We start from the raw sequence: 15750 nt of genomic DNA, 5'->3' as shown, positions 1-15750 counted from the left end.
TTTTCTCTATGACTTGTTCTATACAGTCTTCTTGATGTTTTTAATGTCCTCTTTTATCTGTTTGTCGATGAAGTTCCTTAAATTCTGCAGTATCTCTTTTGTTTTGTCTCAGAAGATCTTTTCTTTGTTTCAGCATTTTTTGTGATTTTACAACTTATTTTGGATTTTCGATTTCTGTTAGCGGTTGCCACTTCTAAGCTTGCATTTAATAGTTGTTTTGTTATGACTTCATTAATTTTATTTAAGCTAAGTTTACCTAGATTTTAACCCTTGGTTTTAACTTGCTTTTATATTGTTCTGTATTAGATTTTAGTCTATCTGTGTCTATACGCGAAGTTTTTCTAAATTTATTTCTATTTTTATTATGTTTTATCTCTAATTTGGCTCTAACCATTCGGTGATCGCTACTTAGTGACGCCATATTTATTACTGTGACGTCCTGTCCCATTAATAGTATAGCTTGTTTCAATTCTATTGACTTTACGAGAAAAACTAATAAAACAACATTGTTTTACATTTAAGTGGAGTTTGTTCTGATTGCAGCAATTTTGTAATCTATCTAAGTTATCTTGCAACCAGGCTTGATCTTTTAAGCTATCTATAACTTTCCAAAATTTCAAGTCATCCGTCAACATTAGACATTTGCTATTTAGGAAACAGGAAGTAATATCGTTCACGAAGATATTAAAAAGAAGTGGAGAAGTGTGGCCTCCTTGAGGAACTCTAGATATCACTGAGATACTGTCAGACAGATGACAACCTATCTTGACTCTTTGACTTCTACCAGATGTAGAGTTTTTAATCCATTCAACAAACCTGACATGAAAGCCTACATTAATTAATTCGCCCAAAAGTATTTGGTGATCTACACGGTCAAATGCTTTGGAAAAATCTGTGTATATTGCATCTACCTGTATACAGTCTTCCATTTAAGATAATATATTAGATTGATAGCAAACCCAGTTTGTTGCAGTGGATTTTTTGCTATGAAAATCATGTTGTGATTGAGATATTAAGCCTGTACATAACCAAAAAAGTTGCTTTGCTAGAAGACAGTCGAAGAGCTTAATGATTGTATTTAAATGCTACGATAATTTTCAGCGTTGTCTTTCTTACCATTTTTAAATATAGGAACAACATAACTTTCTTTTGACGAAGAAGGAAAGATAGAGGTTTCCAGAGATCTATTGAACAATATACCAAACGGCATTACAAGTGTACAGACACACTTTTTTAATAAAAAATTAGGAACTCCACCTGAGCCAGCAGTAAGCTTATTGGGTAGCTCATTTTATCATTAAGAATATCGGACATGGTAATCTTAGAAGGACAAATATTTGTACTAAAGTTGTACTAAAGTAGACATAGATATATTATACATTTTAAAGTACAGTGATGATTTATTTCAATCAGAAATTAAAAAAACTGGTATTTGCTGCGATCGAACGCTAAAACCTAGCCAGTGAGCTATAGTTGCCACCATCGGATGCTGTAAAAATCGTGCAGAGCATTGCTGACCTAAGTAATATGAATATAATAATATGAACTAAGTGTTAGTTGAGTTTTCAGTGATTATTTAGTTATAGATTTTATTAAAAAAACAACAAAGACACAATCCACTGCATACATATATCCAATCAGTCGAATGTTTACAGCTAAAAGATATTTATTGCTTTTCTTAATCCATATTAATTTATACATGTAACGCGTACTTCTATGTATTCGATACACCTTTTGTTTGCATCAAATAACGATAACACCATTACCAAGTATTTGTAATCATGGTAAAGTGAACTGATAATGACTAATCCAACATTTACATAAAAGCTCAAAACAAACGTGTGTGTATGGCCTCAGTGTGACGGATGCACATGGATGAACAAAAAAAATTCCGTCGCGGCGAAGTGATGAATGTGTAACAAAGTTCGTGAATTGAATCGCGATTTGTCATTCAGCAGTAGTTGGTAATTGCTCTTTTTATCAAAATAATGTTTAGTATTTTCAAGCATAACATAGGTACTTTTGTTTATCCATATATTGTTTATACATGAGCAATTAAATTGTATTTTTTATTACAATAATGTATCGTACATAAAATCAGAAAGTACCGTTAAAATATTTGCAAGGTGTGTATAAAAAATGTTCAGATCTTTTTTTGTCCATTGCGAAATAATTACCTCCGATAATTTCTTTCATTCTTCTCTATTTTTTGATATGTTCATCCACATCAGACATTTTTATATAGAATATTTCATATAAAAATTCAAGATTTACGACGTCAGAACCCCACAGCGTTACCAAAAAATTAGAATAGTTATTAATATATACCTTTTATAAAGGAATTTTTAAATAAATTTTTTGTGATACATGGTATACAGCCAGCTACAGGAAATTAGTTTCCTTGTGGATATCAAAATAGTTAATAAGTAAGGAATTTTTAAAATGACAACTATTCAACACTAGTCAATTGAAGTCAACACTAGACACTAGTCAATTGAATTTTTTTTTCATTTCGAAAATATGTGTCTCTGAGCCTTTTAAAAATCTATTAAGTCAGCTAGAGTGCGCAATTTTCGGAATCTGTTTAAAGCTCTTTTGCTTTCTTGAATTGCTGGTTTTCATGAGTCGTTCCACCAGGGAACGTGTTTTTTATTGGGTTAATTTTGTATTTGCCGATACATTCCTCTGCGGACGAAACTATGCAATGGTTTAGTTGTTTTATGTCTTCGTCCATGTTATTTTGATATTTGAGTACATCTGTGCGTTCTTTTACAGTTAGTTTGAAGAGTTCCCAATTAGCATCTGAGATTTTCCATCTCGTTTTTGTATATTCCGTTTTGTATATTAATGATAATGGGAAAATGAGTGCTATCGAATAAGCTGTCTAGAGTATGCCAAATTAGTAGTGCCCCACATAGTGTTGTGTACATTAAAATCTCCAACCATAATAAATGGGCCAGAAATTTGAGATATTAGGTTTTCTAATTCAGTGCTTGTCAATGTATAATTAGGAGAAATATATAAGCTACATATTGTGATTTGTTCTGGACACCATGCTGTTATAGCAACAGCTTCTAATGCAGTGTTTAGGTGAAGTTTACGGTGAAAATTTTCAGTTGATAGGAAATTTGATGTTCCTCCGCTAGCGCGTCGGTGACAAATCAAATAATTTGAGGCTGTCTTCGGCATAGAGTATGATTGCTTCTTTCTTTAGGTAAGTTGGTTTCAGTGTTGTTTTTGCTGCTGTTACATATGCCATTGTAGAAATGTTGTTGTTTGGTGTATCTTGTTTGTTACGGATTGTTAAATCTTGGTGTGACATTGTTGTGAGCGGAACAATTTTTTTGATGGTATTTCCTGTGCTGCTCATGTACACATAAGCTTCAAGTCAATTGTTGGTGTTAACTGACAATTTAATTTTTGATGAACTTAATGCCTGGCCTATATGGCTGGTAAACTATTTCTATTAACTGTTTTTGACGTGACAACGTCTTAAATTAGGTTGTGGCTCGAAGTCACTCATGAAAAAACGCCCGCTCACGTCTGTTACGATGAGTCACCGAACGAGAGAGAGGCCCGCCGGACCGGCGAATGCCTTGATCTCTCTCCCACTCAAACATGATCGGTCCGCTGCGCGCGCAGCACTAGAGAATTAGGCGCGTTGAATCGGTGCGTGCTTGTGTCTCTGTCTTTCTCGAGCATTCTTGGCGTTGGAAAACCGAGAAAGCGTCATAATACAAGTTCACACGTGTGGTTAAAGTATCGTCAGCTGTGTCTGTAGTGAAAATGTGGAGTGCTTAGATTCGTCATTTACAACAACTACAACAATAAAGGTAAATAATTGTACACTAATATTTCATTATCGTAAACTATGATTGATTGATTAATTGTTAGATTGACACAAAAGTTGAGAAACTGAGTTTATAGGTTATGTCATACTATTGGCAAATGTTGATAGTGTTAAGTAAATTATTAGTTTAAATCACTCTGCAATCAATCGTAATTCAGTCGATTGAGAAGAAACAGCGCGTTTCAACTGCAAACAACTATTGTGCAATTTAATAATATTCATATCAATAAATATTCTACCGAGAAAAAGACGTTGTCACGTAAAATCTTCGCCCGTAAAACCGAATTTACAGGCAACCGATTTTTATACAATAAAGTTTTAAATCACTTTCTGATAAAAAGGTATTAATTGTTCTTATCGTACAAAAACCACATCGGGCATACCACACCAGTTTTTAAACGATATATTCGATGCTGAACGCTTACGATGTTGACTCGTCGGCGGCTCAGACAACACTCCCAATTGAATTTTTAAAAAGTAGTAAAATTAGTAAAAAACTAAAAGGTTTTATAAACTGAATAAACCCAATGCTAATTATAATAATATATAATTAACGAATTGACTAAGGTGACTAACCTTCTACCATCTGTTTTTGTGGTTCTGACACTTCTTTTGTCTTCATTCTGCCATGAACAACATATTGCTTCATTTTCGAAGATCGATGTTTCATAAAAAAAAAAACTTGTATAAAGATTACTTTGCAATATAATTTTTTAAAATAAAGTTCTCTTTACTGCAATATTCGGTAGTTCCATAACTCTACTCTTTTGTTGAAGCTAGTGAACTCTGAAATAGTGTACAAATTGCAAGGGAAGTTAACGTAAATGCTCGAACAACTGTCCAGCGAGTAGTTCTCAAAAGGAATCGGTATCACTGTTTTAAGATACAACCAACACAAGAACTGTTTCCGGAAGATAACTTTAGGCGGATGGAGTTTTGTGAAGTTATGCTAGATAAACATCATGAGAATGTACACTTTTTAAAAAATAATTTATTTTCTGACGAATCTTCATTTTCATTACACATATATCCACATATAAATACACAATCCATCAGTTGCAAAGTATTATTCTCGGAAAAATAAGCACCTCAGTGTTGCAGCATCCGCAAAAGTTGAATGTTTGGACTGGAATGTTCGGCGACCGTATTGTCGGTCCATTTTTTATCGATGGAAACCTAAACGGGCCAAAATATTTACACACTTTTACATAATGAGATCATTCCGGCAGTTCGACGTCTTTCCGTTAATTTTCAGGAGGTTTATTTCCAACAGGATGGGTGTTCGGCTCACAACTCTAGAGCAACTATCGACTTCCTCAATCGAAGGTTTCATGATCGACTGATAAGTACACGAGGTACAATTAAATGGCCCGCTAGATCTTGTGACTTAGCTCCTCACGATTTCTTTTTTTGGGGTTTTCTCAAAGAAAACATTTATAGGCATCAGTTTGAAAAGGCCACAAACCTAGTCGAATTAAGGGCAAAAATACTTCATTTCTCTACAGGCATTACACTAGCACTACTCCAAAATATTAGGAGAAATCTGTAAGACAGATTTGGTTACTGTTTAGCACAAGGAGGTGGAATATTTGAGCCCTTAATTCGTTAATCTGCTTTCCTAATTTTTATTTTTTGTTGGGTACAGTTCCCGTCATATAAAATTGGCACACTTTTTTCCCAATGTAAACCTGTGTTCAGACTTGATATAATGGTTCGTGAACCAATTCATTGTTGCCATCACAGTAACGGAATTGCACTAAATGTAAATAAAAAAAAACTTTCAAAAATGTTTATTAAAGTTTTATATAGGTATTAATACGAGTATTATCATTAACAACAAAAAACCGTATCTAATAAATTTAATAACCAGAGAAAGGGTTGAGTTAATGCCCAAAATGTTTAAAGGATCTTTATAACTACGTTGGGTATTGGTACAAGGAACATTGGAATGCATCTACTATAATTTTATAATGTGTCTGTTGCACATTCTTCCTTTTAGCTGATTTGATATAATATTTTCTGGCAACGTTGCCCTAGAAATTAGAATGACATATGTGAGAAGATCAACTTACACAACTTGAAAAACACGATTTTCGGTTATTAAGAGTTGTACCAGTTTTTTATGACGCGAATGGTACATTTTACGAAGTTTGTAGTTTCTTAATTAAGTAGTATTTTTTATGTTTAAGTTTGGAAGAATTTTATTGATTTTTTTTTATTTAAAACTATAAACGATTCTTATTCTGATTTTTTTTTCTTCTTTCTTGTCTTATAAAATTTGTACAATTTTCAATGACAATAAAGCATATTAGTTATTTACTTATTTATTTATTTGTATTGCTATTAAAGCTAAAAAATAACCAAAAAATTATTTTAGAGCATTATAATAAATATACTCTAGAGATGGGATTGCAATAAATCTTGATTCCTATGGTCAACAAAACAATGTCGTTATCTGTATATACTTTTGTAATTCGTTTGGGTAATTTCGCTAATTTTGCATTAAAAATCAGGATGGTCGACCTAAACAAGTTATACCCAATCAAGAAGATGAACTTTTAATTCGAGTAAAAGAATATCCCAAAGTTCACGTCAACTATCAGCAACAGAAGTAAATCACTAGTCTATTATTAAAATGGCAATTAATTATGCTTTAGAAAGTTGGCAAATAACTGTGATTTCTTGTTTCATCTTCGATCAAGATGAATTTTGTTTACCGAAATGTGTACCAATCTATCTAGAAGGTTCACTAACCTTAAATCAGAAATTTCAAAATCATCATTCATCATTCTCCTTGCGTTTATCCCTATCCGGGGTCGGCTTCTCTAATCAAATTTCTCCATAAGGTTCTATCTTGGATCATATCAATATAAATCCCCTTATCGACATGCCCTGACTAATCGTCTCACTCAGGTCTTCTGTGGTCTTCTTCTGCTACTCCTCCTAGGAACCTGCAGATTAGTAATTCATCGTATTGGGCGATTAACGTCTCCACGTTGAATATGACCAAACCATCTTAACCTAAGCTCTCTTTATTTAACATCAATCGTTTCATCAGTTATTTCTTTTTACTCCACTTGTTCTCTCTCACTCTATCATATACTATCTGAAGATCAATGAATACCATATGCTTAGTCGCCAGACTAAAACAGTCTTCCTGTGATAATATTCCTAATATATTAAAATTCTTAATTAATGTTAGTCATATTTTACATCTCTCATTATGTAATTTTAATTTTTTTAATCAAGAATCGGGGACGCCCTAACTGAATCAAGTTTAGTTAATACATAACTTTAACAAACACCTCAGTTTTGCATAGTTGCAAGTTAACCAATCGTGAGTGGCCTGTCTTACACATACACAGAGGTGTTACATATTCGAAAAAAGCCTAGAGAATCATGAAGTATGTGCAAAGTCTGTGCATTCTGTACTAGAAAATAGTGTAAAAAAATCAAATGTCATTGATGAGTGCGTCCAAAAAGCATGGTGAAAGCAAGTCGGCTCTACAGCGCAAAGTGAAGAAGTTCAAATTAGCTAATGAAGACAACACAAATGATTTTGAATATGGACGAACCCATGGTTTCAAAACAATATTTACAAGTAGAGAGGAACAGCTATTGTGCGAGTACATAATTCAGGCTTGTGAAATGTGCTACGGCTTAACATTAACACAATTTATATTTAAATGGGAATAGGCCACAATTAAAGGTTAAAATACGTTTATTGACGTTTCAATTTCCACTTCGGAAATCGTTCTCAAAATACAAACATTAGTTTGTATATTATGGAAATGGTAACGAATATAAGGCAAACGAAGGTGTTCAGGATGTGGAAGATGTTCAGGATGTAGATGTTCAGAATGTAAAAGAACCACGACATGTTAGCCCAATTAATGGCCCATCCAATATAATAACCCCTTAGCAAATTAGGCCACATGCCAAGCTGCTACTAGAAAAAAGCTTAGGAGAAGCAGTAAGAAGCTACAGTCAGCAATAATAACAGACACCCCCATAAAGGATGCCATAGAGGAACAGCATAAAGAAAGATTGGCTAAAAAAACACTTTCAGAAGAAAAAAAGCAGAAGGCTAAAAAAGTTATTAGTTCGAACAGTGATGTTAGTGAAGAGATTTGCAATGATTCTAGCGATTTAGAAAGCTTCATATCAGAAAATCAAGATTTATCTATTCAATGTCATGACTATGTTATAGTAAGATACATGACAAAAAAAACTGTTAAACATTATGTCGGTCAGGTTATTAAGATAAGTGGAGATAAATATAATATCTCTTTCATGAAGAGAATTGTGGCCGGCAAATTTGTTTTTGCCGACAAACCCGATGTAGATACCGTAGAAGCGGAAGATATTTAACTAAAGCTGCTTCCTCCTGCCATTAGTGAAAATACAGCTAGGGCTGCTTGCCAGTTTATGTTCCCTGTGAATTTTTTCCAATTTAAAATAGAGTTAGAGATAGTTCAAACACTCCTGACCATGGAGCTGCGCGAAAGCGGAGTCAAATTTACCTAAAGGCAGAAAGGTTCTATTGTAAGTGGAATTATACAGTGCATAGTACAATGCGTTTCGCATGGAAGTGGGGACTAAACCAAATTTCGTCTACTGCGCCGTGGTCAGGAGTGCTTGCACTATCTCTAAAGAATTTTTTTACTAAAAATCCCACTATGGACCACTATGATTCCCACAATGGACCATATAGTGGTTCATAGTGGGACGAGTGGTTCATAGTGGGACTTGGTGAATAACATTTATTATAAATATAGGATTACTTGAAATTATTATTAGTTTGCTTCCTTACATACATACCCATGCATAGGTACCTTACTATAATTTCAAAGGCTTAATCAAGGTGCTATACACTTTAAAAAAAAAACGTCCCACTATGGACCAGTTTACCCCTTAAAGTTTGTTACTGCCGGACCTAATAAGTATCCAGTCAACAGGATGATATATTTGGATTTCTATTTTCTTTTTATTCTTATGTACTTATGTACATATGTACAGAACTCACGCGAGAATTTCTATTCTGGGCTTCACCGGTATCAGAGTAAAATGTTACCGTTGTTGTGTTATTAGGTAGGTTTGTTTAAATATGTTTTAAGAGACGCATAACCAACTAACATAACATAACTACCAATTTCATAATAAGTGTACGTTTGGCTAATACAATGCTGATAAAATTTGTCCCAAATTGGATATCATGCGAAAAATAATAATTATTTTTCGACATGCCTAAAACACAAGGACAAGTAATAAGACACTACTGAAAGAATACTTTAAGAAGTAGATACCATATCTATCACGTCAATGTTCCTATTGTGTCAAAATTTTTGTTGTCATAACTGAGGGGTGCCAAACCACATCGTTGTAAGTGCCACTCGAGCTGAAATACGTTTTATATGATTAAACCGTTGTATGTGCCGACCTTTACCTGTACTCTTGAAGCCAAAGCTCTGGGATGCCCCCACCTTGAATACTCAGACAGAGAAAGTCATAACGTTGTAAGTGCTTTATTAGTTGCAACCACAGTTACTTGAGTTACTACAATCAGTCTACGCAAAATGGCACACGAAGTACTTGAATGTGTGACTGTAGCGTAAAAAAACGTGTTTTAAATACATTGAAATAAAAAAAAACTATTAGAAAAGGCAGTAAATACAGAGGACTTAAGTATATAAATACCAAAAGTAAAGAAGTAGGTGAAAAATGTTAGCCAAAGGAGGTAAGTTCTGAAAATATTTTTGTTGTAATATTAAAGTACCATTTCAAAAACACTAATAAACGCTATATATTTGGTTTCTGCTATATTTTTTGCCTAAAATGTTTTATTAATACTCTAAGCACTTACAATTTATTTGGTCATTAGGGTTAACATTTTTTAGTTAGTATTTTCGTTTAAGGTATCCTGCAAATGCCAGTTCTCATGTATGTGTATAACATTAGATTGCCATAAAAAGCTTTTCCGTGACTTTTGGGATATGGGGAATTATAACGAACAACAAATATATCTAAAAAATCTCATTTGAGTCTTTTTAGTAAAAAGAAGGAGACATAGTAGTTACGATGATGCAACCCAAAGCCGATGACAGCGGACATACAAATAATATTTCGGGGCATGTCTGTAGTTCAGGTATGTAAAATTCAGTATCTTTCTTTTGAAGTTTTAGTTAATATATTGTGTTCTGTAAGTTATTTCACATTTTTTCAGCTTTGCAAAAAGACGTTTTGATGTCAATGGACCAAGTGTGCAGATTCTGTCCTAGAAAATTGGCTGTGATGACGACAGTATGAAAGTTAAACCTGGCGATAAAAGACAAAAACGTGAGCCTTATTGAAAAGAAAAGATTATTGATTATATATCGTCAATTTCAGTACAAGCAGGTCACTACAGCAGAAGTAACGCTCCAAATCGAAAATATCTTCCGACAGAGCTTAATGTATTAAGTTATACAAAGGATTTTTGGAAAAGTACGTTGCTGATTCAACCGAGCCACCAGTATGTAGACAGTAATTTAATGATATATTTTTGACAGAGTTTAATCTTCCATTTAAGCCTCCACGAGTTGACACATGTACAACCATTGACTCGCTTAAAGTCAAAATAGACACAGCTCTAACAGAAGAAATCAAAACTAATGCTAAGCCAAAACAAGAAATTCACCACAGTCAAGCTGACGTAGCAAGACACCAAATAAGTAAAGATTGCAAAGAATCCAGAGAAAACAACTCAGAAATTCGAATTGTTTAATTTGATCTCTTGCAACAAATGTATCTTTCAACATTAACTCTACTACTCTACTACTATACTTAAATGTATCATACTAATCTATGAAAGTGAACATGATTTACAACGTATGCTGCACCAATTTAATATAATCGCCAGAAAATTTAACATGTTAATTTCCCCAAAAAAGACAAAATGCATGGTTACAACAGCAAATTTACTAAGATGTAAATTGGAGCTGGAAGGTCAGATAATAGAACAAGTGATGGAGTTTAAATATCTAGGCATCAGATTATCTAGCTACGGAATGCTCGAAACGGAAGTGGAAGATCAAGTAAATAGAGCAAACCAGAGCCGCAGGCTGCCTGAATGAAACAATATGGAGAAATAAAAATATCGGGATAGAAACGAAATGACATGCGCGGCAGAAACAAGACCTGATACAGAGAGGACAAAAAGGATGTTAGAAACAGCAGAGATAAAACCACTTAGAAAAATTGATGGTAAGATACTATGGGAGAGAGCTAGAAGTACAGATATACGAAGTTGATGCAAAGTGGAGAATATCAAGAACTGGGTAAGAAATAGAAGAGTAGAATGGAACGATCGTATAAGCCAAATGATAACAAAAGGAGTAGTAAAGACGGCAAGAGACGGTTCTCCAATAGGAAGACGATCAGTAGGAAGACCACGAAAACGATGGAATGACAACTTACTGGAGGCATATTAAAACATAGATAGAGTCATGTCTATGTAAAAAAAGAAGAAGAAGAAAAACATTAACTCATACCCAAACGTACCACAGCTATCAGCTTGCCTGTATTAATATTGGTATTCATTTAGAAGACGAATGAAGGGGCATCATGCTCTTCGGGAATGAAACTGTCGGACAAAAAGGGTCTAACGAGATAGCTTCTTGTCTGTACAGGTTTTTTGCCAGTAGCGAAATAGGATTCACTACAGATAAGCGAAAGCTAATTCTCTGTTCAGATAATTGTGGTGGCCAAAATAAAAACCAGGCTTTACTTGTTATGTATCTAGTTTTGATTGCAAGAGGTTTCTTTTTCTCACACGCGAGAAAGGTATGTCCTTTCGATCGCGATCGAAAGAAAAATCTATTGTTAGTAGTGAATACTACAACTTCGGCTACTATGATTCGAGTAACATCTGAAAACTTGTGTGAAGTTTACACGAAGAAAAGTTACGGGAATTTTGCTCCTTGATTTAAAACATCAGTGATCAAACCTGGAATCAATAAGCCAAGTTTTGAGGAGTTGAAAATCGAAATGAAGGAAACCCCTGTGCCATTTTCTACCGAAAAAATTAAAGATATCCAAGCCGTGCTACCATATTTAGCAGAGGAAGCAAAAATTTTTTTAAAAAACCTTAAAAAATGCTGATTTTTTTAATTGAAATTACTTAAAGTAGATAAATAATTGTTAGCTTTATTTTCACTATAATTATTGTTAATTTGATCTTTTTCTGTTGACTTTTAAATACAATTAAGTACACACTTGCATAAATAACGTTATGACTTGAATAAATATTGGCACTTAAACTACATTCATTTTACAAATTCCCAACTGTAAACAAACGCACGTGAAAGCCAAACAGGGCTGTACTGAGGTGTATCATACGATTTTTAAAAAAAATTTTCCAATTTTCTGGAATAATAAGACGCGTTGTCAAATACGATGATGGAGTTGTTTTACTGACGACGTTAAAACTTAAAATTTATTTCTTTCAATAATTAAAAAAACGTAGTTCTTTTGAAATTAGGTAAAACCGGATCTTCATTAACAACCCTCAGAACTTTGTATAGTGTGGGTATTTCATTTCGAAAAAAGAATTGATGGATTATTCTTCTTATTCATTCTCTGTGAAATTCATCGAGCTAGTTAACAATACTTTTACGATGATTAACTAACTGATTTTGGTGTCGACAATGTTCCCGTAATTTCCCCAATAGATAAAAAGTAACAATATTTTTTAAATAAAGTGAAAATGCGCACTCTAAAATAAATAATGGAGAAACAATATCAGTACCTGTTTTATCTGCTACTCTAATAGAAATCGCACTTTTCGACATTGTAGGGTTCTCCTGCATTTCAGTTTTAAATACATTTATAATTATTTCCTTCGTTTTAACGTCAAAATGTCCCTTGACAGGTCTTTTTTAGGTGGAGTGAGGGTTAAATCAACATCAAGGAGTTCATCAGCTGTATCAGTGCTTGACAGTTTTGTTATTCTATTTATCTTCAATAACTCAAAGTTGATTAAGAGAATGTCAAAATAGCCCAGGGAAAAGTAATATGTATTGTAATAAAACCAGCATCATCGAAAATATCGGTAAACTTATGAAACTGCATTCTGTATACTTTTTCAAGTCCAGAAATATTCCATTCACTCACGATAAAACCTCCTTAAAGAACAGCTTGGATTGACATCACATTTGGCATACACGTTAAATAAATGTTAAATAAAAAAAGTTATATTGTGCCGATGTGTGTTTTTGCCCTAGGGGCGAGTTTCACCCATTCTCAGGGGTAAAAAAACATACTTTACATACTTTCAAAATAAGTCAGGAATTGGATAAGAGAGTTTTTTCACTGAGAAAATACTTTTCGAGTTATTTGCAAGTGAATATGTTTATTTTTCAACAACAAAAAAACAAGGTTTTTAGACGGTTTCTGCAAGTAACTCGAAAAGTAAGTATTTTATAGAAAAAATATTCTTAGCAAAAATATAGCTTATAAAATAGCAAAAAAAATGGTGTACTTATAAAGCCAGAAGCACATTTGTAGCTAATGAAAAGTAGGTTCTTATTCGTCAAATTCCAAATCGAATAAAACGTGAAAGAATAAAAAAACAAGCACTTTCACCGACAGCGAGTTTTCCCCGAAAAGTGCTTCTTTTTTTTTATATTTCTCGTTGAAATATTCGATTTGAAATTTGAATTACTTTTCATTAGCTACAACTCTGCTTTTACTGAGTCCACAGACTTTATATAGGTATAAGTACATCATTTTTTTTATTTTTTGTAAGCTATATTTTTGCTTACATTTGCTATATTTTTGCTTACTTATAAATACTTACTTTTTGAGCTATTTGCGGAAAACTGTCTAAAAACGTGGTTTTTTTGTTGAAAAATGATCATATTCACTCGCAAATAACTCGATAAGTATTGACTTTGTGCAAAAACTGTATAAAATAAAAGTTACTTAGAATTAGTCAGTTTATTCAATTCTGCACTTATTTTGAACGCATGTTTTTTCACACCCGAGAAGGGGTGAAACTCCCCCATGGCAAAAGCACACATGGGCATAATATCACTTTTTTTCTTTGCTGTTAGCTATGTATATGCCAAATTTCATGTCAATCCAAACAGTTCTTTAATATTTACAGCAAAAACCTAATACTTAAATGGACTAAAAAGGAAATAAAACGTTTCGAAACTTCAATAAATTAAAATATTGGTTTCTCTTACCTTTATTAAAGTGATTACCGCAAGATATTTTTGTTTTACGTTTTGTTCTCTTAGTGTTTTTAAATTAATTAAAGCATAACCTATTTTATTTCACTAGACTTTAAATTTGCATGTCAATAGTGTTAACTGAACCAAAGTTTAATAATGAAAATATTAAGAATTATTTCGTTCATTATTTTTCAACTAAAACAATTATTTTCTCTACTGAAAACTTTTATTTTGGGCACTTCCAACTTTATTTGTAAGTCTAGGGTTTGGCGCCCCCCAAATTTAATATTCGTATTAAAAAGTTTTATTTCATACTTGAATTACACAATTTATTATTTCTACTTAAAACAGTCTGAAATTTCTTGAACTATTTGGCGTATTTTATCGGTTACATGAATGATTGGACTAATGGTTGAATGGCGACAATCATAAAGATACGTAAGACAAGCGCGTATGGCGTATGCTAATTTCGTTGGTCCGTTCAGTTCAGAGATTTTGTTCGGACGGGAGTGTCGCTTGCCAAACTTTTCTGAAGGTCGTGTTTAAAAAATCCAGTGTTTAATGAAAACCACTCGTTTGGAATACATCGAAATTAGTCATTGGTTAAGTAAGGAATTAAAACTCAATTAAGTATTATCTTAATTAACTATAAGCTAATATCTAAGAGTATTGTGCATTTGTAACCGAAATTCATAAAATTGATGGTACCGAACAGTTTAAAATAAGATTTTATTTCAAGACAAGTGCAAAAAATTCTATATTTTGTATGACAACTAATCAACATGGCAACCATTATCTAATACTTTCCCTATTTTACGCAATTTTAACTCTGGATCACCCGTTTTTTTGTAGCTATGAAAATATTTTCCCTGATATACCTCTATTACTAACAACGATAGGAATGACTACTAATATATACAATTTTACAATTTGAAGCAAATTTATGAAATGCTTGAATTATTAATTGCAGGAGAAAAATATAGGTACTATTTTCTTCTTGTTCTTATTCTTCTTATTCTTCTTCTTCTTCCTCTTTATAAGCAATTCTGCTTGTTCATTAGCGGATTAATATCCTACGGAAGGTTGTCACTCTACTGTACGTTACATTTTCTTCTAATGTCTTCACTTCTCTTTCGATGTCCCAGCGTATTTCCTGTAATTCTTTTTAGTACTTTCATCTCTGCCGTTTCCTGTAGCCTTTGCGTTGTGAGTGTGTCGGGTCTTGTTTCTGAGGCATATGGCATTATTGGACTTACACTGGCTTTATAAATTCTTGACTTTATCTCAGTGTTAATGTGTCTGTTTCGCCATAATATACCGTAGAATGGGTATACTTTGATCATATTTTTTGTTTAAAACTGAATATCTATTTTGTTGTTGAAAGTAAAAATTTGAAAAAATACTCTATATCGATTTTTGGTGTTTTATCCATGAACAAAGTATGAATTAAAAAAATTCAAAAGTTTTTATAGAAAAAAAAAATAAAAACTGCGTGATCTTAAGATATACTTAAAATGGGGATACTTTGATCACGCATGTTTTGTAAGTGGGTTATGAAAGTATCCCCACGCTAAAAAGTACCGTGTTTTTAAAAAATACATTACCACTAATATTTACATTTTTATAAGCACATAGAACCTTGGAAAAATAATGAAAAATCCAAATTTTACAAAATATTGTTTTAGT

General features: G+C 32.9%; 1 protein-coding gene across 5 annotated transcripts in view; it reads left to right on the top strand.

Annotated features, from left to right (window-relative positions):
- The first annotated feature begins 1847 nt into the window (after positions 1-1847).
- The window catches only part of LOC140449845 (PRL-1 phosphatase-like), a 57960-nt gene continuing 44057 nt past the window's right edge, over positions 1848-15750 (top strand). Inside the window, exons 1-2 of one of the 5 annotated variants that reach the window (XM_072543212.1) lie at positions 9197-9587; positions 9766-9995. Coding sequence is in view for 2 of the 5 variants with exons in the window: in XM_072543207.1 (XP_072399308.1) it covers positions 1912-1964 (53 nt within the window). In the remaining 3 variants the exon portion in view is untranslated. Of the gene's footprint in view, positions 1965-9196; positions 9588-9765; positions 9996-14551; positions 14672-15750 lie in introns of those variants that run through there. The other 4 variants (XM_072543207.1, XM_072543211.1, XM_072543210.1 and 1 more) reach the window with 4 other exon arrangements.

This window comes from Diabrotica undecimpunctata, chromosome 9 (genome assembly GCF_040954645.1).
Source record: "Diabrotica undecimpunctata isolate CICGRU chromosome 9, icDiaUnde3, whole genome shotgun sequence".
In the NCBI taxonomy this organism is placed as follows: Eukaryota; Metazoa; Arthropoda; class Insecta; order Coleoptera; family Chrysomelidae; genus Diabrotica; species Diabrotica undecimpunctata.
The sequence above is the reverse complement of the archived record's forward strand: the minus strand, read 5'-3'. Positions and strand labels throughout refer to the sequence as shown.